The 26,320-nt window shown below is 34.3% G+C and overlaps 1 protein-coding gene across 4 annotated transcripts in view; it reads right to left on the minus strand.

The window, feature by feature from the left end:
• NT5C2 (5'-nucleotidase, cytosolic II) overlaps positions 1 to 26,320 on the minus strand; it is a 106,772-nt gene that overhangs the window by 33,581 nt on the left and 46,871 nt on the right. For 3 of the 4 annotated variants that reach the window (XM_024121434.3, XM_024121435.2, XM_055080985.1), the window contains one exon: positions 11,512 to 11,585. In XM_024121434.3, coding sequence (XP_023977202.1) covers positions 11,512 to 11,585 — 74 coding nt within the window. Of the gene's footprint in view, positions 1 to 11,511; positions 11,586 to 15,751; positions 15,920 to 26,320 lie in introns of those variants that run through there. The other variant, XM_028481047.2, reaches the window with a different exon arrangement.

Below are 26,320 nucleotides of genomic sequence, written 5' to 3' on the forward strand. Positions count from 1 at the left end.
CTGACCACAGTTGACTGTGGGTAAATGAAACCATGGAAAGTGAAACTGTAGGTAAGAGGCGACTACTGTATCTGCAGTCTAAGAATGAGGATTACATTTAAATAGATGCAAGAGCAAGATGGATTTCACCCTAGGGAGAATTCCTATTTTGGGAACAAAACGAAGGATGATCTTTTATGCTTATGAGTTTTTTCTCTTATTAAGTTCTCATCTAGAGGTAAGTAAATAAATTCTGTATCTCTGATAGCTGGGAGCAGCATGAGAAATGGAAACTGACCTGGGTTTAAATTTTAGCTATGAGTCTTAAGCCAATGTACAAGCTACACACAGGTCATTTTACCTGTTGACTTGGTGGCCTTATTTGTAAAATGGAGCTAGTAATCTCTACTTCAGAGGCTTGATATGAGGATTAAAAGGTACGCTGTACATAAAGTACATTTTCTAGCTCATAATAATACATGCTTAATAAATGTTTATTCTCTTCCTCCTGACAATTTTTCAGAAAAGATGGGGGAGACTAGACACTGACCATGGCATCCACTATTTCCGAAATGGTAACAGAAATAAGGAACTTATTGCTGGACTTAAATGGCTCAGAACCTGAAGGTGTTGAAGCTGGTAAAATATTGGAATGTGTCTCTTTGGGATCTTTGAGCCCAAGAGGGAAACAAACAAACAAAACAAACAAACAAAAAAACACCAGACTTCTTAACTGAAAAAAGAAAAATCAAGATGATTTCCTAAATGAACCAAGTTAGAAATAGTAATACATTTTCATAATCCTAAACCAAGAGTCACTCTGTATTTGTGAAGGGCATTAAGTAAATATTAACAAATCTTCCCCCCACCCAAAAATGTTGTACTACTCTCCCTTGGGGTAAAAACTTCTGAAAACTTAACAATTCTACATATATAATTTTGATGTTAATTCCATGGAACTTACTGCATGTTTTTAAGTCTTTCATGCAACTGCAAAGATCAACTAGTTCTTTCCACTTAAAAAAGAGTCTTATTGGGGCTTCCCTGTGGTCAACCATTGTGGCGCAGTGGTTGAGAGTCCGCCTGCTGATGCAGGGGACACGGGTTCGTGCCCCGGTCCAGGAGCAGCCCACATGCCGGGGAGTGGCTAGGCCCGTGAGCCATGGCCGCTGAGCCTGCGCGTCCGGAGCCTGTGCTCCGTAGCGGGAGAGGCCACAACAGTGAGAGGCCCGTGTACTGCAAAAAAAAAAAAAAAAAAAAAAAGAGTCTTATTGTTTCAAAAAAGCAAATAACTCCCCCTGCATTTATTAGAAGCATATCAGTGATATCTTTGTCATAAAGTAAAAATTTTTAATTTAAGTAAGGATCCTTTTCTCAGAAATCTATTCCTTCAGCATGATCCTGCTAAGAAATAACCCTTCACTGAAAACACTGCTTAATTTCTATGGAAACATAATCTGATGCCAAATACCCTGTCATTAAAAATTTACTCAGAAAAGAACTTTAACTTTCTGTTAAGTTTGTGATCATTTGCAATGCTTAAGAAGAAAATTCAAAAGAATGATTAAATATTCCACTGCCATCTGTTTAGCACTCCAGGTTTTCCCACAAGATATAGGAGTACAAATGAGTTTAATATTGACACTTTTCTCCTTAGAGTTTTCCTTACGCTCAAGTTCAGTATATTAATATTTTGGTATCACCAGTCAGAGCAAGAAAACTACTTTCATTGCATTTATCATTTTATATACATTATTCCATTCAAACTTTATACCAATAGTTTATCCGTATACTCAGTCCTTCCTTCTTTTTGGATTAAATGAAGGAACTGAGACTCAGGGAGGCTAAGTAACATGCTGGTGGCCAAGACCTAGTACAAGGTAGAGCTGGGATCCAAACCCAAGTCTATCACACTCTGAGGTTTCTTCTTCCCCAACCACATAACCTCTAAGGTAAAGATGAAAAACAAGACTGGGCCTAAACTCAGAGTGTTATGGGACTTATCCCTCAAAACAGAAAGAGGGTTATTCTGGCTTTTTTTTTTTTTAATCACTTTTTTATACCCAGATTACTCTCACTTAACAGCTACTGACTAGCATTTTGCTTGTTAAAGAAACCACATTTTGTAGATTAGCAGTCTGTCAGAAAGTGATGATCTGTAACTGTGAGGAGGTGATGTAAGTACATTATGTCACTCATTTCATCACAAAAGATTTTCTCATTTGAAACCTCAGCAATGAATTTCTGGGTATAATATTATAAAACTAAGTAACAGAATACTAAGAGTAATGGAGACCACAGGTCTTTTTATGCCTATATGCCACTTGAAAAATGAACAAGCACTAAATCTTAAAAACTCCAATCCTCCTTTTGTTTTCTACTTTCACTCTTCTGTCCACTCTTAGTAACAACAAATTCAGCAACATAACATTTTTAGGAGTCCTCTATGCAAATAAAATCAAAGAAACAAAATTCACAAATAGTATAGATTGGTCCCTTCATTCTGTGGAGAGGGAGTAACTGGGTTAAAAACAACTTCCTTGCTCTCTGACAAGTCCAAAGACCTAATCTTAGGTCGACCATCAAGATCTTTTTTGGCTTGATTTGTCCTGGAGAATGCACTTACAAGTCTGATCCATCTGTCTGTCCCACTTAAGCACAAAAAGGCTAAAGATCACTCTCAGAGAAAGATCACAAACAAATTCTGAGGTCTAGAAAGGACCTACACTAGGGCAACTTAATAAAATAGGAAACCAGAGCACTCAACAGGTCTAATTAAGGGGAAGAGAAGCCAAGGGAAAAGAAAAACACTTATCTGCAGAGGAAGCCAAAAATGCAAAGGACCAGTTTCTGATATACATCATGTGGAAAGAATGTTGAAAAAGTAATTGGGGTGAGAGAGGAATTATAAATAGGCCTAATAGGTACTTTTTATATAAAACATAGTCCACCATTAGTCAGTGGCAAAGCTAATATACAAGACTAAGTATGACCTAGATTCTAAACATTGACTTTCATATGTAAACTCATCTGTACTTAGTAGAAAAACTGGTTAGACGGTAATTAACGTACATAATCCCATTAGAGAAATAAAGTGTTAATCTACAGTATTATAGAGATGGAGCTAAATAAATCCCAACACTGGCATTAATTCTCTAGGCAGATTTCAGGATTAAAACTGATTCAGGTCCAAAAGTTTTTTGTTTGGGAGTTTTAATTTTTATCTTATATAAAAATGTCAATCTTACATAGATATCCTGCAAATAAACTAATAAAAACAAAAATGTATAGCTTGCTTTAATTATAGGGAAAGCTGATGATAAAGGGATCTTCTCTAAAAAACTGTTTGGGCTATGAGACTGACATTCAGATCAGATGAAGATAATGAGGTTCCCATCAGAATGGATTTGATACTGAACACTGTGATTCACTTCATTCAGGGGAATAAATGTACCAAACTGTAAGCAAAATCATAAAATTTTTAAAAATTAATATAAGTAAGGCCATCAATTTCTCTTTTAATAAACTAAACAAACAAACAAAAAAACGCCACAACTTAACTTCATTCTACCAAAGGTCCATATAATTTACTTTTGGAAAACTACAAGTTTGGAATAATTATATATATACACAGCTTAACATTCTTAGAGTCCATGTATGTATTCTTGCCTCAATTATCCTCTTCTTTATTTATTAGTGACAAATCAAAGTTTTAAATGATTATTCATCACTAATTCTATCAACCCCAACATCTGACATGAAGAACATGAGGATTATTCAAAGCCAATTTTCTTACCTATCAATATGAATTAAAGGTGAAAAATCAGAGCTAACCCAAATCATAACAACCCTCCTCCCAAAGAAGGTCTCCTGTGGCCATTTTCTAGACCAAAAACAGAACTGTTTCCTTATGAAAATAGCTTAAGTCTCCACAATTAGACCCCATCCCCAACACTTTCTATGAAAAAGACATGTATATTTCAAACATTTGTAAACAGGGGAAAAGAAACTTTGAGAAAAACCTATGCAACTGTTTTCTGAGAAGAAATTTAGGCAAAGTTTACAGCATGATAAGGTAGGCCCTGAGCCAATAACCACCCTCTCTCACTGAATGTACCATTTCAAAACATGACTGCCATTTGAGATGTGATGTCCTATCCACACACTTCAGAAGCGTCAATCCTAGCCTTACTATCAATTTCACTACATTCTAACTCTGAAAACTAGTAATCCATCTATGCTGTAAATGATAACTCTGTATCACTCAAAATATTGTTTGCCAGAATAGCCAATTCATAGTTTATACTAATAGCAATTTTATAGCATATCTAATAATTTCATTTCATATAAAATGAACATTTATTGGCTTGTTCCTTCCCCCAATAAAAAAAGCAAGTGGTTTTTTTTTTTTTTTTTTTTTTTTTTGCGGTACACGGGCCTCTCACTGTTGTGGCCTTCCCCATTGTGGAGCACAGGCTCTGGACGTGCAGGCTCAGCGGCCATGGCTCACGGGCCCAGCCGCTCCGCGGCATGTGGGATCTTCCCGGACCGGGGCACGAACCCGTGTCCCCTGCATCGGCAGGCGGACTCTCAACCACTGTGCCACCAGGGAAGCCCGCAAATGGTTATTGAATGTCTTTTCTAGTTAGGAATAGTATACAAGAGGGTAGCTATTTATTGTAACTCCTACTATTTATTAAGCACTTAATATACACTGAAATTATACTGAAAAAAAGGCTAAAACAACCAATTCCCTAATCCCCCGAACTCTAAAGTCAAAATATACAGGGGGAAAAAAATTGAAAGAAAGTGCATTGTGCCACATTTCATTCTGCACAAAGAATCAACATTTTCCAGTAACACCTGAAGCAAGAAAGTAGGCCAACAACATAAAAAATGTTAACGGTGCTAAGACTCAGAATACAGAAGCAAAACAATCAAACTTAAAAATTATCATCAGAAATAAAAATGGTTAATGCCTAGGTCCTAATAAAAAATATAAACCAAATAAAGATAATGATGTCTGGAATATCTGGATAATACTTTATTAATTTTATAAGTAACTACCTTTTTTTTTAACTACTGTTTTTATAGTTAACAATTATCATAAAAGCAGGTTGTAACCTCAGAGTTATAAATAATTACTTTAAAATCACCTTTAAATTTAAATCTTCCTCATTCTCATGCACTCACTGAAACCAAAAGGTGGTTCTTTGGGGGAGGACTGATAACATAGATAAACCTCTGGCTAGACTGATGAAGAAAAAAAAAAAGGCACAAATTACCAGTATCAGGAATGAAAACAGGAACATTACTACAGATCCTACAGACATCAAAAGAATAAAAAAGTATTATGAATAATTTGATGCCAATAAATTTTAAACTTAGATGAAATGGCACAAATTATCAAAACGAATCCAAGAAGAAATAGAAACTGACTTGCCCTATATCTATGTTTAAAAGTTGAATGTATAATTTGAAACCTTCCCACAGAAAGATAACTCCAGGCCTACATGGTTTCACTCCTATCAAATATTTAAGGAAAGAATAATACCAATCCTACCCAAGCTTTCCAAAAATAAGAAAATGAAATGGGGGAATTCCCTGGCAGTCTAGTGGTTAAGACTCCGTGCTCTTACTGAGGAGGGTCCAGGTTCGATCCCTGGTTGGGGAACTAAAATCCCAGAAGCTGCGAGGCACCGCCAAAATACAAAGAAACAAAAAAAAAAGAAAAGAAAAAGGGAAAGCGAAATGGTTTCCAACTCAGTATATGAGGTCAGCATTACCCTAAAACCAAAATTAGACAGACATTACAAGAAAACTATCAACTAATACCCCTCAAGAACAGAATGCAAAAATCCTTAACAAAATATTGGCAAATCAAATTTGCCAATAAAAAATAAATAAAAGGTACATGACCAAGAAGGATTTATTCCAGGAATGCAAAATTGGTTTAACATTCAGAAATCAATCAATGCCATTCACCCTTTTAACAGACTAAAAAAGAAAAACCGTATGATCATCTCAATTGAGGCAGAAAAATATTTGATGAAATTTAGCACCCATTCATGTTTAAAAAAAAAAAAAAAAAAAAACCTCTTGGAAAACTAAGAATAAAAGGGAACTTCCTCAACCTAACAAAAATCATCTACAAAAAACCTGCAACCAACATCATACTTAATAGTGAAAAACTAAACATTCTCTCCTTAAGATCAAGAACACCCAAGGAGGTCAATTCTCAACACCTCTATTCAACATGGTATTATGGTTTTAGTCAGTGCAATGAGGCCAAATTTTTTTTAATAAGATACATATAGATTGGAAAGGAAAAAGTAAATTATTTGCAGACCATATGATCATATATGTAGATAATTCTAAGGAATACAAAAGAGCTCCTAGAACTATTGAATAATAAGCAAATTAAGCAAGTCACAGGACACAAAAATAAGCTGCATTTCCAAATGCAAATGACAAAAAAATAGAAAATGAAATTTAAAACACCATTTACAACTACACAACAATATGAAATACTTAACAAATGAATGTGACAAAATATGTATAAGGCCTTTACACCCAAAATCACAAAAAAATTGCTTAAAGATAAGAAAGAAGATGAGGTAAATGGAACGATGTATTAATGTTCATGGACTGGAAGATTCTATGTAGTTAAGATGTCAATTTTCCACAAATGGAACAAGGGATCAAGACAATCCTAATCAAGATCCCACCAGGCTTTTCTGAAAAAGTGATAAGCTTATTCTAAAATTTATACAGTAATGTGAAGGACCTAGAATATCAAAACAATTCGAGAAAAGAATAAAGTTAGAGGACTTAACACTACCTGACTTCAAGACTAACTATAAAACCTACAATAATCAATCAAGACCATGTGATATTCACTGAGACCAATGGAATAGAATGTCAATAGACATACCAACACATAGGTCAATATATTCAGAAGGTATGTATCTGACAAAGGACCAGTATTCAGAATATATAAAGAACTTCTATAGCTTGAAAATAAAAAGACAAACAACCCAATTAAACCATGTGCATTTGAACAGCCACTTCACAAAAGAAATACAAATAGCCAATAAGTACGTGAAGATTTTCAACATCACTAGTTAACAGAGAAACACGAAGTAAAATCACAGTGAAATAACACTACATATTCACTATAATGGCTAAATTCAAAGGACTGACAATGTCAAGTGTAAACAAGGAGTAAAGCAACTAGAAATCGCATGTTTGCTGAGTAGAAATTTAAAACGGGTATCACTACTTTGAAAAACCATTTGTCAATTCCCTACAAGGTAAACATAATCTGGCAATTACACTCCTAAGTATTTTCCCAGGAAAAAAATAAAAATATACATCCACAAAAAGACTTGTACACTACCAATGTTCTTAACAGTTTTACTCACAATAGCCCCAAACTGGAAACAACCCAAATGCTCATCAACAGATAAATGGACAAACAAATTGCAGTATAAAAACAAAGGACTACTACTTGGCCTCCCCTCCAAAAAAAAAGTAAAGTTAAAAGAGAAAGGAGAATTTCATAATTTTGACTGGTTAACAACACTAGTAGTAAGACCTATCAACATTATGTACCTCTGGTATCATGCTCTAAGAAGGGCACATCACTTCTGTGGTATTCTTCCCAAATATGCATAATAATTCAATCTATTCATGAAGAAACATCAGACAAACCCGAATTGTGAAATATTCTACAAAAATACCTAACCAGTACTCTTTAAAGTATCAAAGCCATGAAAGACGTAGGAAGTGTCACAGAAGAGACAAAGGATATATGACAACTAAATGCAATGTGAGATTCTGGTTCGGATCTTGGATTGGAATAAAGGACTTTAGTGTAAAAACTGAATAAAGTCTGTAGTTCAATTAACAGTACTGTACTAATGTTAATTTCTTAGTTTTTATAATTGTACTACAGTCAACCATGGTCAAGTAAGATGTTACCATAAGGAGAGACTAAAGGCAAACTCTTATTTTTGCAGCTCTTCCATAGGTCTAAAAATATTTGAAAATAAAAAGTTTAAAAAGTTAGGGGTAAAAAAAGAATGAACTGCCTACTGACAGACACACATGAATAAATCACGAAAAAAATTACGCTAAGCAAAAGAAGCCAGAAACAAGAGTACATTAGAATATGATTCCATTTACATGAAATTCTGGAAAGGTAAAATTAATCTGTAGTGACAAAAAGCCCTGAGGCAAAGAGTGGGGCTGGAGAGAGAAGTAACTTCAAAAAGGCAATGAGGGAACTTTCTGGAGTGATGGAAAAATTCTGTATCTTGATTGTGGCAGTGGTTACACAGGTGTATGCATTTTATCAAACTCAATCTATATACTTAAAATGCATGTATTTCATTGTATGTAACTTATTCCTCAATACAGCTTATTAAAATTTTAAAAATAAGTTCATATTTGAAAGTATTTAACTTGAATTATTAGTGTATATTTTATACTGGGTAAACTAAAATACTATGATTGATTCTTAAACTGATATATTAAAACTTATGCACCCAAATTGTTCATTCAATAAATATTTACTGGGCAACTACTATATGTCAGGCTTTAGGCAACACAAAGGATATAAATGTGAAAAAGAAAGCCCTTACCCTTGAGGAATTCACAGGCCAAAGGGGAGGCATGCAAGTGAACAAAAGCTGCAAGTGACATACAAATTGCTCTGGGGAATGATATAGCAAGGTGTCAGGATTGCACAGAGAAGGCAATGTCTCAGAAAAGTCTTCAGAAGGAATACAGGCCCTTTCCATGAATTCACCCTGTGAGGCTATTACACTTATTTCAGGGATATTTATCGAAGCTTTCAAAAAACACTTCTTTTAGTCTTGTCTCTCTACTTCATGGCACATTTTTCTGATGAAAAGTCCTTAGCACTTCAAGGGTGCAGTTGGTTTGTTAAAATTACCAAAAGTTATTCACAGACAAATTTAATGAATACCATTCTGGAAAACAGGTGATAGGTATGAAGTCAATAAACTTGTTTTCCTACATGCTTTATGAAGTGAAGGCAATACCACAGGGTAGTACCAATGTTTTTCATCCAACATAGAACTGTTGGAAGAATATATAGTCTCTCAAGGGGGCTACTTTAAAGAGCTTTGTCCTTTTGAGTGTTTAAGTCTCGGTTTGTTTGGGGGGGGGTGCTTATTACTTTGAAATTATACCTCACTGTAAACTATCAATATTCAAAATAATAATTTAAATTTATTATATACATATATATCATATACATATATAAACACGATGCTTAAGTTTGAATCGTAGTTCAGCTATATCACAGCTAACTGCTTTTAGACAAAGTCCTTAAAAAAAATCAGCATCCGCTGTAAAATGAAGACAATAATAGTAGTATCTGCCTCATAGGATTCTGTAAATATTAAATAAGTGATGTGAATGAGATAATCTACGTATTAAATGAAATAACCTATGTAAAACACTTAGAACAGGGCTTGGCATATAATAAGTACTTAATAAATGTTAATAATTATTGTTATGTATAAGCAAAGTATATTAATGTCTAGACTAAGAGTAAGCATTAAAATATAAAGTGGGATTACAAAAAAAAGCATATAAAAAGAAGAAATCGTAAGGTAGCTTTAAAGTTTAGAAACTAAGATTCAGTGACATTTTTGTTAAACAAAAGAATTCTTTTTTAAATTATTCTATGGGAATATACACTTATCTCAATGTTCAGTAACAAAATGTGCCAGGCACATTACAGGTTTCCAATAAATACTTATTAAATTGAACTACTTCAATACAGTGAGACTGTCCTAATAACCAAGAAAAAAAGTTTGTCACGTTTCAGCCCCATTAACTTCTACTTCTGCTTTAGTTAATATTCCTTTCAGCTGCCAAACTACCTTGCCATTCTTTTCCCTGGAGAGTAGAATTCTAGAAAGGAGAGAGAATGCAAGATTTTCTCCCAATTTGAACAGCAAGATCTACATTGAGAAAGTAGAGCGCTTCGAACTGCTTTCTGACAAGTATACCTAAAAGTGTCTGTGTCTAATTAGGAAAATATAAAAGAATCTAACTGCTGCAAAAACAGCTTTAAGGCAATAGAATACCAAATAAATAACAAAGAATATAGAGGGAAGAAAGAGAAATTCAAATCAAGTCAGTGTATATTTTCAATATAGAACTTGTTTGGTAAAATATCATACCCACATATATGTGGCAAGTACCTATAAACTACATGTGTTTATTTTTGTACATTTATATTATTCACTTATATTTGTAGCCTAAACTGAACATCAAATTGAGATTTGTCTAATTTGAGATGATATAAACCTTCTAATAATGTTATATAAAGTTTCTGAACATAAGTGAATTAATACATCTTAATGTTTTTGTGTACTTAAAGACAGTATTTTTTAGAGAAAATTTCTGAAAGATTCTTTTCTGAGTGTCACAGTTGTATACATGTGCATGTACATACATATATGCACATGTGCTCAACTCAGTTCTTCATCCCTACTTTTCTTTTTAGTTTTTTTTTTAACTGAAGTACAGTTAGAAAATTTCTGAAAGATTCTTTTCTGAGTGTCACAGTTGTATACATGTGCATGTACATACATATATGCACATGTGCTCAACTCAGTTCTTCATCCCTACTTTTCTTTTTAGTTTTTTTTTTAACTGAAGTACAGTTAGTTGATTTACAATGTTGTGTTAGTTTCAGGTGTACAGCAAAGTGATACAGTTTTATATATATATATACATATATATATACATATATATATATTCTTTTTCAGATTCTTTTCCATTATAGGTTACTACAAGATATTGACTAAAGAATACAGTTCCCTGTGCTATACAGTTGATCCTTGTTCATCCCTACTCCTTCCTAAATTAAATGACATTTTTGTCAGACTGCAAATATTTTAATAAAAACTTCATAAGTTCTGAACAGATGCTGCAACTATTGGCTAATACAGTGAGTATTTCAAATATATCTCAGAGACATGAAGGGAAAAACAGCAGAGTACTGGTGTTTAAGGTCCATTTTATAATGAACAAAGTAATAGCTCTAGTTTTTAAAAAGTCTTTTACATAGTATATGTGCAATCACTTCAATAGAAAATCAACACATTTTTCATTTGTCTTAAGAAAATATTAAAACTTTTAACTGATAAACGTTTACTGGTGGTAGAGAGAAACAAAATTCCACCCTGGAAGAACAGCTTAATAGAATAAAAGCCAAAAGTGCCCAAATATACACATTAATGTATAATTTCATCATATCATTTCTTACCAGGGTCTCTAAAATAATTTAGCACTTGTTCTACCTATCTCTACAATCTAGATCTCAAGGACATCTGGTAATTTCAATATTCACAAATCTCAATGAAAGAGATTGAGCTAAATATATGACTGGCAGCTAAATATATGACTACGTCAACAAGTGTTTATTGAATGGCCTACTGTGTTATATCCAAAGTAGTAGTTCTTAAGCAATCAGAAAGTGCTACTTACCAGCAAGTGTATAATCCATATCAAAACCAAAACACTTTATTTTTTCCATGGCTAAACTTCGGTTCACAAACACCCTAAAGAAAGGAGTAAAAAATGATATCTCAATTAACACTGAAACAACAAAAAAAATTAAGTTCAATGGAATTATTTGGCTATCTTTCTAGAATTCATTTAAATACCAATATTAAGATTCATAATATAAATTATTCAAGTCCTCCTTATACCATAAGTGACATCAGATATTATACAAAAATACGTAAATTTCCTTACTGTGTCTTGATTTTAATGATGCCATGTACTCAAGTTTTCAGGGAATCAGCTCTCCTTTTCTAAGTCAGACCCCATAAAATAAGCTTATTTCTGAGATTTTATAATTCATTCACTCATTCATTTATAATTTATCTAATAAACAGAGGTTCATTTAAAGCCTACCATATGCCAGACACTAAAGACACAAATATAAACAGATTCATGTGACAAATACTTACTGAATGCCTACTATATGCCAGATACTGTGATATGGCAGAGAACAAAAGAGTACCTGCCCTCATGGAGCTTATATTTTAACTTACAATCTCTATCCTTGAGGAATTCAGCATAGCAGGAGAGAGACTTATAAGCAAATAATTATAGCAATTCAATAAATGCTATAAAATAACATGCAGGAGAGAAAACAAGTTGTTTAGAGACCAGATGAGATGTCTGAGCTGATTTTAACAATCAGTAGAAGTTTTCCAGTAGGACAAAGCAAGAAGGGCATTCCAGACAGAATGAACAAAGGAAAGACTGGGTTTGTAATGAACCAAAAAACATTTACTGAGGCTGGAGCTGGGTTTTCTTTGGTTTTACTTTTGTTTGTTTTTGCAAACGGAAGTTTTCCAGAGGAGAAGGGAAAGAGGCAACAAAGGTTATGAAGGTAAAAAAGGATAGCAAGGGTCAAATTAATGAAGACTTTGTATGTAACATTAGAGAGTTTGGACTTTATCCTGCAGGCAAGAACAAATTATCAGATTTTGATGAAATGCAATAATCAGATTCAAATTTCAGAAAGATCGCTAAGAAGACACAGAGAAAACTAAACATATAATAGTATGGTGGATCATCACCATGATGGTGCTTTGCGATAAGTTTTAATCATCTCTGAAAATAAGGATACCCCCTCCATCTGATCCCAAAGTATCGTGGCCAAAATTACTGAATGGTTTATCCTCTTATTACCAAACCTCTTCTTTGCCTTCATTTCATAAGTAGCTATGAGAAATGAGAATGCTACAAATCACCCAGGAAACTTGGTAGAAATAAAGATACCTGTGGGCTTCCCGCATTAACAATATAGGTCAGTAGTCTCCAAAGAGGAGTGACTGCACCTGGGGATACAGAAGACTCCACTGGGATACAGAAGAAAATATTACAGCTTCTACTCAAATTTATCTCATCATTTTAAAATGTCTAACTTGTGTTATGTTTTCTACTACATACAAGTAAGAATAGTAGTATAGATAATTTATAAATAAGCACACACAGGGATGAATGCTCCATATTTTAACTGTGAAATACTCAAGAGTTTGGAAACCACTAATCTAGATAATGACTTTTTAAAAAAAACTCTTCACCAACTCAAATATTACTGTTTTAAACTTTAATAGAAAAATTTTCCTCTCATCTCAGAATGTATGCACCAATTTTATTATTTTTTTAACTTTTTATTTTATATTCGAGTATAGGCAACTGACGATGTTGTGATAGTTTCAGATGCACAGCAAAGGTACTCAGCCATACATGCATGTATCCATTCTTCCCCAAACTCCCCTCCCATCCAGGCTGCCACATAACACTGAGCAGAGCTCCCTGATATGCACCAATTTTAAATGCAGACAAATAATCAAATATTTGCTTAAAAATATTTTAATAGGAGACTTAAAAATCAATAGGTCCTTGAATTCAGAAATGTTATCTTCTAAAAAATATGAAAATCATTACTTATCTCATAGTGCGCTATGCACACTAGATTAGCTTTATAAAACTCTTAGTTCCTGAGAGAGATGTTATATAAAACATCTACACTTTCTTTCCCTAAGAAAACCTGGTATTCTGTAAAATCAACATTTACTTTGATTAGGTTAATAATGGATGGGAGGGTAAGAGTAGGGAATAGCTAAAAGATATGGGGAACTAGAGGATAAATGACACCTACCCAAATCTTAAAAAAAAAAAAACAACACCCAAACTCCAACTATATCACCTTGACCCTTCTACCATTTCATCAAACTTCACTCTATTTCTACTGATTGGAACATCTACTTTATTATCACCTTTTTCCAGTTATATAAATCCTTATGAAGGCACAAGAGAGGAAAAAGACACCGAGTAATGGTTTTAACTCTGGAAACACACTGAAGCTCAGGCTTTTCAAACACACTCTCAATTCAGGCTAAGGGGCCAACTGGATCAAATCCTTGATCAGAGCCCAAACAGCTGACATGCCTAAAATATTCTATGGGAATTCAGGCAGGAACAGACTGGGAAGATTTTTCTATCCAGGAGAGATATATGTGGAGCCACATAATAAAAGAAACAGCTTTGATTCTGATAGAAGAATGATACAAGCTGGTTTTAGGCACAGCTAAAATCACAGAAAAAAAGATACTTTGCTAGTATCACTCAATCACTGATAAAGGTAGAAAGAAACTATCAACAGACCCAGCTAGATAGTTTACCCATTTCTTTCTCATCCAGAAGAGAGGTTAAGCCTGTATTCCTTTTCATATTTTTTAAGGATACAGAGATCATAATGTACCTTAGGTATTATCCAGAGAAACTCTGGGAATGATATATATCAGGAATACGAAAATCGGTTTTTTCTGTGAAAATACTCGTTGCTAAATATCCATCAAATCACACTCTTTCCTTGTTGACTAACTGGTCACTTGATTCAATCAACACATTTGTTGAATGCTTATTACAAAGCAAGTACCATTTTATGACACATATCCTAGAAGCTGTCCTTCAGGGAGTAGCTAAAACTAGCAAAGACTTTCTAGATGTCTAAAATTAGAAAATAACACATTTTTCTATGAAACCAAATATCCTTTATCTTTTCATTTTCATTTAAAATAAGTACCCTCACCCACAGAAGCAACTCCTGAATTTAAAAAAGAAACAATCACTCCTGTCTCCCCGTCTAATTTATTCCTATTATGAAACAAAAAGAAAAACCTCACATATATTCTCATCTCTCCTTTTCTTTCCCTAATTTATGCTACAACATGGGAGATGGGGGCAACAGGGAATTAAATCTAATTTGTACATGAATATCTAAAGTGCATAAGCAAAGCTATGATGACAAAATGAAACAGCTGCATTATAGAGAACTGTAGTAATATATATGCTACGATTTACGAAGATAATAAACATCCAAATGCTGAAAGTATGCACTGACTTCAGCAGAGAGGCAGCCTTGAGCCAGAAATACCACGTCTCCAGAACATAGTCTTAAAGAGAAACTGACCTCTTGGCCTCAAACTAATAACTATTCTTTACTATTATAATAAAAGAGTTAGGTACTATATCAATTAAAAGACTGGCTCACTGTTCCACCACACATTTAAAACGAAAATATCATATCTGCTTGGGGAATCCAAAAATTTCTATTGGTCCCAGGACCCTGACTGTATCTTTGTCAATGCCAGTCAACTTGTGTCACTTTTCTAAATTATTAACCAGTGGAACATACTCCACCCTCTATCTTCAAGAGCCTGAATATATTTGTGAAACTAACTGTCCGAAGCTTGCTTTAAATAAAGCACAAAGTTGCCACCCTAGAAAGCATGACTGAACTAAGCATCCAACCCTAAAATGCAATTATCAGCCAGAAATTCCTACATACTAAGTCATTTGCAAGATACAGATTTGAGCATTAAAACAAGAGACACAATCTTTAGGAGACAGACCCAGAAACACTATAAAACCAGGCACAGACTTCAACACAAAGACAAATGAAACAGTTTTTACTATCATATAACACTGCAGTAAGGCATAAAACTTGAAGAAATGCTATCCAAATAAATATGGATATTAATCAAAAGAAATAGGACTATTAATATAATGTGCTTTAAGAACAGGGATCTAGTATTCTTACACTTAAAGGAACATGAACATGCAATTTACTAAATTTGGAATTTTGTAAATAGCAAACTCTTAATGGTTTTGAGATTTAACTCATAATTCAAAGCAGTATTACCTCATCTGTCACTGGTTGCCGTTCTGCAAAGTGTGAAACTATCAGAGTCAACTAGTTCTTGAAGTCACATAACAAAATTCTTCTTCAAGACCCTAATATAATTTTTTGTGTGTGACTTTAACCTCACTTCAAAAAGACTGTTTTAGTCTTAACCAGGCCCCCTCAACAGCATGTATCTTCTGAGACAGCGTTGGAGAAAACACCTCTGTGTCTAATTTAACTTGTCATTGGATATCACTGTTGCTCCACACAAATCCATTTGGAATAGAATTTCTTTGGCACTGGTGAACTTTATCCCTAGCTCCTCCCCCTGCCTAAGAGTCACAAGTTCCTGGCCAAAGGCCCAATAACAGTTACTGCAACAATAAATGAGAATAAGGATACAAGTAAAAAATCTTCCTAGGCATGTTTTGGTCACGGGTTTGTGTAATTATATTACTCAAAGTTTGTTACAATCAAAGAAAAGAAAAAGTTACAATGCTTTTTGGAGAGTGCCAAATTTAGATTACCAACCAAATGGTGTGTGTGTGGGGGTGTGTGTGTGTGTGTGTGTGTGTGTTAATTAACAGAAAAATGCTATAATGTGAATTTTTGTTGAAAACCTAATTTAGTATCTTCTCTCCCCAACTAGTTTCTATTTCTGCTATGGCACTCTCATTTTCCCCTCAAGCCTAAAATCTAGTTAACATCTTTTGATTCTTTCCTCTCCCTCAAATCCATATCATCTCACTTGCCTTCATTTAAATTTGCCTTCATTTAAATTTCCAAATGTCTCTAACCCAGATCTTCCATTCAACTTAAACTGCTAACAATTTGTCCAGGTCCTCATTAACTCTCCAGCAATCATCTCCCAATTGCTGTGCCTGCACACTAATGCCAAATTAATTGCTTTGAAGTAGTGCTACTCAAAGTGTGGTCCACAGACTAATGCTGGTTTGTGAAGTGTTGTTACTAATTCAAGAAATTGCAAGTATTTAGAAACTTTTAGAGCAATTTGAAAAAAAAATTTTGTTTGTTGAACATAGTAACAAAAAATGTATACTTACATTTTATGTTTTCATTTTTCTAGTAATTCATTTTTATTATAAGTGTATCAATTTGAAACAGAATAGAATTTTTTAAAAAACTGGTCCTCTAACATACATGAGAAGCACTGTCCTAATGCCCAGCTCTATAATCACCTACTTAATAACCTTTAGACATTCCTCACTACCTACCACCAGACTAATATATTACAAATTTTTATATCTTCAAGGAGTTCAAAGCCTTGGAAAGATGGAGATCTTTCCAAAATCAGTTTTATCTCATGTTGCTCCACATCACGCACCATTTGCTCTAATAATCAAAATGAACTACTTGTTATTTCCTAAAAGTGCCCTGAGGTTTTGCTTATACTGTTCCCCATACCTGAAATGACCTTCTCAGTTATCTCTGTATTATTTTTCAAGACCCAGCAATTTCAAGTGATTTCTTTAAGAAACTATTCTGGCCATGCCAGAGAATTATGTAACAGTGATGCCATGCCTCTGGGTCTCAGATTACTTTTTTAGTTAATGAAAGAGATTTCACCAACAACTAAAATTCTATAAAGTTGTGATCCGTGTGAGCAGTATGAATATTCAAAATCATTTATTTCTATATTTTATCATATACATAAAGTATGTGTTTAATTCTCTTATTCTTTACTGGATTATAAACTTTGAGGCCAGGATTTATTGCCTTCCCAAAAACTAGCATAGGGCCTGGTAAAGACGGGACACAGTATATAACAGGACTAAAAATTAAATTTAAACTAAAACCTTAATAGCAATTAGTGGTTGCCAGAGGCTGTGGGGGAGAGGGAATGGGGAGTTTCCCTTGGGGGATAATAAAAATGTTCTAAAATGAGAGAGTGCTGTTGGCTGCACAATTCTTGTGAATATACTAAAACCACTGAATTGTACTCTTTAAAGGGTGAACTGAATGGTATGTGAACTATATCTCAATAAAGCTGTTCTTTAAAAAAACATAATGGCAAGACCTCATTCTGCCTTTGTGTCTCCATTCTTCAGTAAAAGAATGCTAGTGATTAAAAAAAAAGAAAAAGGGGGCTTCCCTGGTGGCCCAGTGGCTGAGAATCTGCCTGCCAATTCAGGGGACACAGGTTCGAGCCCTGGTCTGGGAAGATCCCACATGCCACGGAGCAACTAAGCCCGTGAGCCACAACTACAGAGCTTGCGCGTCTGGAGCTTGTGCTCTGCAACAAGAGAGGCCGCGACAGTGAGAGGCCCACACGCCGCGATGAAGAGTGGCCCCCGCTCGCTGCAACTAGAGAAAGCCCTCGCACAGAAATGAAGACCCAACACAGCCAAAAATAAATAAATAAAATTTTTTAAAAAAAGATTAAAACTTTCTAATTTATGAAATGGATTCTTAAAAATTCAAAGTTTAAATACCATGGATATACAGACACAACAAGAAATTTTAGACTAGATTATAAAAACAAAAGTCATTTAAGCATAAGTTTTTGTCTTCATAAATTTCCAGCCAATAACTTCTTACTAATTTGTCTGAATATTTTCTCTGAGGATCATCCTCAGGGGGGATACATTTTGTTTATCAGATTATACCATGAGAATAGTACCCTGTACTTTGAAAGTCTGAACAAGCATATTATCATTTCTAAAATAATATGTGAATTAATTATAATATTAATTTTTCTCAAATAATATAAATAAGTTCCAGTGAAAAGAAGAGAATGTGGAGGCATGCACAGAACAAAATTAAAGATGATTAAAATTTAAGAAGCCATCAATTGTAAAACTCACCCATATTATATGTCACTAGCAAAGGGCAAGGGGGGTGGGTGGGACGGATGCCCAAGAAAAGTCAGTCTCATAAAGCTAGGATTATCAAAGGGCAATACCCATAACACAAGGAAAAAGGAGAAATAAATCTGCAACAAAGAAAAAGCATATAAGGACATTTGTAATCTCAGCCTTGACAGTGAGTCCAAGGAAGGGGAGAATCCTCCCCCTGAGAATTTGAACAATTAAGTCAGGTAGGTTTGTGGTCTGTATTTATACTACTAGGGTGGTTAATACTGCCCCTAAGTGACTGAGAGAAATGAATTCCTTTCTAGAAGAACTCAACTTAATTCTAGGTGGTATATTGCTAGATGTAGCCCAAATTCAGAGATTTATAATGTGAAAAAAAAATGTGCATCTTAAAAGCGATAAAAGACTAAGAGTAGTGATCATGCTATCTTTCCCCCAAAGACTTCAAAGAGTACTTTAAGGAGATTCTCTTTAAGAAACAGACATTAAAATTCCCTTCACCTTCAATCTCAAATGAAGAAACTGCAGTAATAAGAGCAGAATGGTGGGGAATAAAAAAGAGGACTAACAAATGAAGAATACATAAATTAAGGGAGAAACCAGAAACAATGTCAGTACTTCTGAAAATAAATTTACTGTTCTAAAATCTCAGTTGAATTAAAAACAGGTTTTTCCAATCTTTTTTTCCTATTTCCCCCTAAACTCTTCTTTACTTTTTCTCCCCAATTTTTAAAAATAAAAACCAGTGTATAGAAGATAATTTATAAAATGCAGCAAAATATTAAGGTTGAATTCTGTGGGATAAAAATTAGAGAAGAAAATATGTTTATCCATGTTATCATTAGGCCAAATTAACAAGTGTACTGACTGTACCTATAATGGAAAAGAGAGGTCAAAATCTAGAATTTAAAATAAAAGCAAATGCCAAAACTGATTCTGGCCTCTCACCTAAAGAACAATAGCTCTAGTAATAAAAGGCTTTCTAACAGCTTTAGACCAGAGTTCAATCATGACACTTAAAGGAGAATGCATTTTTCCTTGCATTACACATCCTAGAGCACCTGTATCTTCCCAAATATATTCCCCTGTATAAACATAAACAATAACTGTTTTATTTACAGAATTTTAAATAAACAAGTTGAGGTATATACTTTGAGGTATAATTTACTTAAAGTGAAATTCACCCATTTTAAGTGCGAAGTTTGGTGAGTTTTGGCAATTGTATACACTCATGTAACAACTACCCCAATCAACCCAAAATATTCCCTCAAGTCCTTCTGCAATACACTCACCAACCCACGGCCCCAGACTACCGCTGATCTATGCTTTCTGTCACTAGAGCTTTCAGATAAATGGAATCAAACACCGTGTAGTCTGTGTCTGGTCATTTTTCTTAGCACAATACTTCTGAGGCTCATTCATGTTGTTAGATGTATCAAAAATTAGTTCTGACTTCCCTGGTGGCACAGTGGTTGGGAGTCCACCTGCCAATGCAGGGGACACGGGTTCAAGCCCTGGTCCGGGGGGATCCCACATGCCGCGGAGCAGCTCAGCCCATGCATGCCACAGCTGCTGAGCCTGCGCTCTGGAGCTCACGGGCCACAACTGTTAAGCCCGTGAGCCATGACTGCTGCAGCCCGCGTGCCTGGAGCCCGTGCTCCACAACAAGAGCAGCCACTACAGTGAGAGGCCCACACACTGCAGCGAAGAGTGGCCCCTGCTCTCCACAACTGCAGAGAGCCCGTGCGCAGCAGCAAAGACCCAAGACAGACAGACAGACATAAATAAATAAATAAATTTGTTTTTTAAAAAATTAGTTCTTTTATTCCTGAGTAGTATTCCATTGCATGGGTATACCACAATTTGTTTACCCATTCAGTTAATGCATGCGTATTTTGAGTTGTTCCTAGTTTTTGGCTATTGTAAATAATGATGCTATGAACACTCATGTACAAATCTGTGTGGGTATATGCTTTCATTTCTCTTGGAGTAAATACCTAGAAGTGGACTCATTAGTTAATTAGTAAGTATATGTTTAACTTTAAAAGACATTGCCAAAATGTTTTTTTATTTTGCATTCTCATGCAAAATGCATAAGAATTCCAGTTGCTCCACATTGTCAGTGTTTTTAATTTTAGTCATTCTAGTGGGTCTGCAGTGATATATCACTGTAGTTTTAATTTGTATTTCCCTAAGGACTAATAATATAGAGCATCTTTGCAAGTGCTTATTGGCCATGTCTTTTTGTGTGAAGAACCATTTATAAACTGGGTCGTTTGTCTCATTATCATGTTATAAGAATTCTTCATATATTTTGGATAAAATAAGTCCTCTATCAGATACATATGTATTGAGAATATTTTCTCCCAGTCTATGGCTTGCCCTTTCATTTTCCTAAGGTTGTCTTTCAAACAGCAGAGGGTTTTAAAAAAATTTTGATGAAGCTCAATTCATCAATTTTGTCTTCTATGTTTTTATTTTTTTATGTATTTTTTCTGAGAAGTCTTTACCTAATTCACAAACATTTTCACCTACACTTTACTTTTAACTTTTATATTTAGGTCTATGATCCTTTTTGTGTTATTTTTTATATATGGTTGAGGCAAAGGTTGAGGTTCATTTTTTTCTATATGAATGTTTAGTTGTTTCAGCACATCTGTTACAAAGACTAACCTTTTGCCATTGAATTACCATAGCCTCATTACTGAAAATCAATTGACTATATATGTGTGGGTCTACAAATTCCCTATTAGGTTTCATGATCTATATATATCTATCCTTACACTAACACCACACTATCCTGATTACCATAGGTTTACATAAGGCTCAAGTATAATTTTTTTTTCAAGTATAATTTTTGATGATTTAACTCTAACAATCCTTTCCCATTACTATTAGGCAAATATTTTATAGATATCAAAATATCACACATACCAAAATTCTGAATATAAGAATTCTTTTCATCCCAAAGTAGAAGATTTATCCATTTATTTCTAAAGGTAGCAAAGGAAAATAAAAGCTAACTCATTTCATATATATGATCCATGCATTTCAAATGCACTTGTTCATTACCTATTCAGGCAGTACAAGAACTGCCCCATGGGCCCCTAGAAATAAATCTAAAAGAATATCTCAGGCCTTATGGTGTCCTCTGACTTATACAGAGCCCTTTCTAACTAACCAATTCTAGCATATGCTTTACCATAGGGGAGAAAGTAGTACTAATTTTGACTGCATCTAGAAATATAGTTCTTCTTAAATCTATACCCCAGCTTTATAAACAACCACTTGTACAAGCCTGACAAATATTACCAGCATCCATGATAATATTTATCATAAAAATTGTTTAACAAAAACTGCAAATTTGTAGCCAGTGCTGGAAGGAAAGAAAACATACAAACCTGAAGAGGCAGTCCTCTCATAATTTTCACATTTAAAGAAACCTTAAAATTCTAGTGATGTCATGAGAGGTCTAAAAATAATACAGAATTATTTATACCCATGGCTGTTCTCTTTACCCAATAATGAGGTTTTAAAATAGCAGTAAAATGGGCCAATTTTATTCTGCTCATAATCAATACATGATTAGATTAAAATAAATTCTAAACACGAGGCTATGAAACTATTTCAAAATTTCTATTAGAAAAAAGAAATAGAAAAAAATTAAGAGCTTCAAGAAAATAAAAATTTAAATTGCACTGTATTTTTAAAGACTTATTTTTGAGGGAATCTATGTCCTATGTGATCAAAGGGAATGTCTCTCTAAAATTAACCAGGTCTAGTTATGCTTGAAGGCTAGAAATGAGATAATTAACAGTATGCAGCTATTAACTGACATGTCACCTATTATAGTGGTCACAAAAAGAATATCAATAATAATTCCGACTGAAACATAAGAGAAAATAATATAAAGACAATTAAAAAACCTAACACAGAACTATTTTATATTGCAAAATAAAGAGGAATAGGGGATTCCACTTGAAATTATTTTTTGTCTACACTGCCCAGAAAGAAAACAAAATCACTGGCTGCTTTTCAATCTTTCACACCATTTTCTAAAGGTACAAATTATTTTAAAATGCATTTGAATTTTTAAACTTCACTCATTTCTATGTAAAATTATTTGGTAAGATACTACTGCTTGCTTCCAATCTTCATAAACACTTTCTACTGAAAAACAAAATGAGTTTATACCACAGGGTAAAAAGGGTGCTTATATCTCACTAAATTTCTATTAAGATCATCCATCCTCAATGCAGTCTTTCAAAATAGCAACAGTAACTTTACAGAAGATTACATGTAAAACACTAACAATGTAAACTTTCGGCTGAATTTCTTTCAATCTCTCACCCCCCATCTCCTCTCTCAGACTGGTAGCACTGCTTATTAATCTCCCAATTCACTCAGATGACTAGAACATCTCTTCACTGAGAAAAATGAGGAGAAAAGAATAATAAACTCACTTACCCTTCCTTAGACATTCTCAAAGATCTACTTCCTCTGGAAGAGAATACAGGATCAACAAACAAGCTTCACTGATCTCTAGAGAACTGTAGCTCATTTGTTAAAGCACAGAGAACTCAGGCCCTGAGAGGCCCAACAAATTTGGGCATGATGCCGAACCCTAACCAGGCAATATCTCAGAGACCAATATCCTCAGCCTTAAATACTTGAAAACCAAAGAATAATAGGAAAAAATTGGAGAGCAGGAAAAATAACTAATGGTCTGAACTGTGTAAGACTGGCCAGTTTAGGAAGGAGACAATCCAAATGGTAAGTTCCCGTAAGAGACAGGAATCGTTACTGGCAAACACACAGAAAAAGCAAATTTACCCCCTAATGAGGCCCGCCAACAGTACGCAAACAATGTTTCACAGAACAGAGCAGCCCTAGTCAGTCCAAATCATTTAGTTTACTCTGGGAGAAAAAAACAAACAAACAAACAAAAAACCTACATAATACTAGGTTTTAATTATCAGTTTAGTTATTTCCTCCCCTTAGAAAATGAACAATGTGAACTACAAGAGAAGGAAGTATTTATGTGCCGATCATATTACAGGAGGAACCTAAAGTATTTCCACACTGTGGTCTTTTTTTTGATCATTAACTGCTTTTAAGGAAAACATCTGTGTTCACATATATTTTACCCAAATGTCTGAAAGTTTCAGCCCATGTGAAAAGAAATTTACAGATCTCTGGCATGTGGGGGATATACCCAGAACATTCTAAAAGTTAATTCCAAATCTTAGAGCAAGCTGAAGTTCGAAAGAAAAACATCTGCAACATTCCTGCCTCCTAACCAATATAATGCATAGGGATTATGCAACAGGGGAAGAAATAAACAAGTGTGCTAAAGTCTAAGAACACTGATATGGCAAATAAATCCATCTATTGACAGATTAAAAAACTTTATCTTTAAATAGTATCTAGTATCTTACCATAAAGGTTTCTATTAGTTACTAAAATGTTTAAATAGTCACCAAGTAACTAAAAGCACTACTAAATATTATAAATTCAAACTAAAATTAGTTTCAGTGTATTTAGAAAAACAGTATGGTGTAATGGAAACAGAACGGGCACCAGAGCAACTAGGTTTGAATTCAGCTTTCTGGCTGAATAAGTTAATTAACCTAAGCCTGAGATTTTTCATCTATAGAAGACAGATAACATCTGGTAGGGTTGTTGTCATTGGTAAGCACTCAAAGAACTATTGTAACTTGGGGGGTTGGGGTACAGGGAAAGCAACTCGACTGTCAAGCATTATCTCACCAAAATATCTCTTGAGAAATACATTTTAAAAATCCAATTCTCAAATTATACATGAATAAGGACTTTCACTATCCTCAAACCAAATTCCATAAATACAAGAATACAAACTGAATATGGAAAAATGATCTAATCCCTGAGAGTGCCAACTTCCCATGGCTTCCCTGTATTTCCAGCTTGTGGCATCACAGCTCAGTGTGGTGGAAATAAATGTAATTACTATTTTAAGACTTTACTACTTGTAAAGAGAAAGGAAAACAAAAATCTCACTTGAACGGAGGGTATGCACACTTATATGAGCTTCCTGTGCAAAAGACACTGCACTGTCTAGCTATTTCAAACTCATATATTTAAGAAATATTTACTAAATATCTATGTGCCAGTGCCTGGTACCAGTAATACAGAAACAAACATGACAGTCCTTGATTTTAAGGAGTTCCAAGTCTAATGGAGGAGACCCACTCAAAATCTGTGAAAAAGTCGTGTGTAACTGTAGTATTAGAGATATGCACAACAGAGAGGTGCATCTATATTCTCCTCAGTCTTACTGAAAGACAGGATGCCCAAGTTGTTGTTGTTAAACTGACACTGTGCTAAGCACTTTATTATCTCATTTAATCTTCAAATAACTCTATGAGGTAGAAATTATTCCAATTTCATAGATGACAAAACAAAGTTTACAGCAGTTATATACTGTGATTCTAAAGAAATTAAACGAAATAATCCAAAATGTTAACCCAAGGCCCAGGTTCCTAATGACCACACTAAAAAGATTAGCAGGTGTTAATCAGACTAAGAGGAAAAGAGGGGTGGAGAACATTCCAACAGAAGAGAAACTATGAATGAAAAGCAGAGTGACACAGACATTATGATGTGTGGAAAAAACCTAGATTCAATTCAGAGTTGATGGAATACAGAGTTTGAGGAAGGGAGCTGCTCAAGATGAAAGTGCAAAGGAAAGGATCAGTCCTCACAGGGCCTTAAATGCTATGTTAATGGGCTTAGAATTTATCCCATAGCATGCTGGATGTGATGCCACTAAAGGTCTTAAACAGGGTGATAAACATGATTAACAAAACAGATCTGAAGAGGAGAAGGCTAAAGGCAGGGAGACCTAATGGGGGTTACTTTTGTAAACCACAACAGTGATGACCAGAGCCTGTACTAGCACCATCAGGAATGAAAAGAACAGGCCAGAATCTAGAAAGATTAGGAGGCTGTATTAAAGTGCACACGTGTGCATGTGTGTTTAAATGTATTGAAAGGGGACTAGAAGAATGATCTCCAAACTACTGACAGTGTTCATCTATGACAAAGAGGACCGGGGGGTGAAAGGGTAAATGAAGGAGAATGTTCATATTTTACTCTATATATTTCTGTATTCCTGATTATTGCACAATAAGAATTTGTGTATTACCTAAATAATTTCAAACACTTTAAAAAATTAATTAAGAGATAAAAATTTGGGATTGATGATTGTATTACTCTCCATTTCTTGGATCTATGGTAGTTACGTTCAGAGATGGTTTGTCTTCCTAATGGGAATAGTAACAATTACAATTCTCTTTAAAAAAAGCTTTGAAAAGGAAGTGGTTGGAAATAGAGCCAGGAAACTTCAGGTGTTTTTGATTCTTAAACCAAGTTAATTAAGATTTAAATGTTTAATATATAACTGGAAATATAAAAAGTAACAGAGCATATTTGAAAAAAGATTCCCAAATGAAATTCTGAAGAAACTAAAAAATAATAAAAATTTAAAATGTGATGAATACAAAAAATCTACAAACAATAAATGCTGGAGAGGGTTTGGAGAAAAGGGAACCCTCTTGCACTGTTGGTGGGAATGTAAATTGATACGGACAGTATGGAGGTTCCTTAAAAAACTAAAAATAGAACTACCATATGACCCAGCAATCCCACTACTGGGCATATACCCTGAGAAAACCATAATTCAAAAAGGGTCAGGTACCACAATGTTCATTGCAGC

Source organism: Physeter macrocephalus, chromosome 20, assembly GCF_002837175.3.
Source record: "Physeter macrocephalus isolate SW-GA chromosome 20, ASM283717v5, whole genome shotgun sequence".
NCBI lineage: Eukaryota > Metazoa > Chordata > Mammalia > Artiodactyla > Physeteridae > Physeter > Physeter macrocephalus.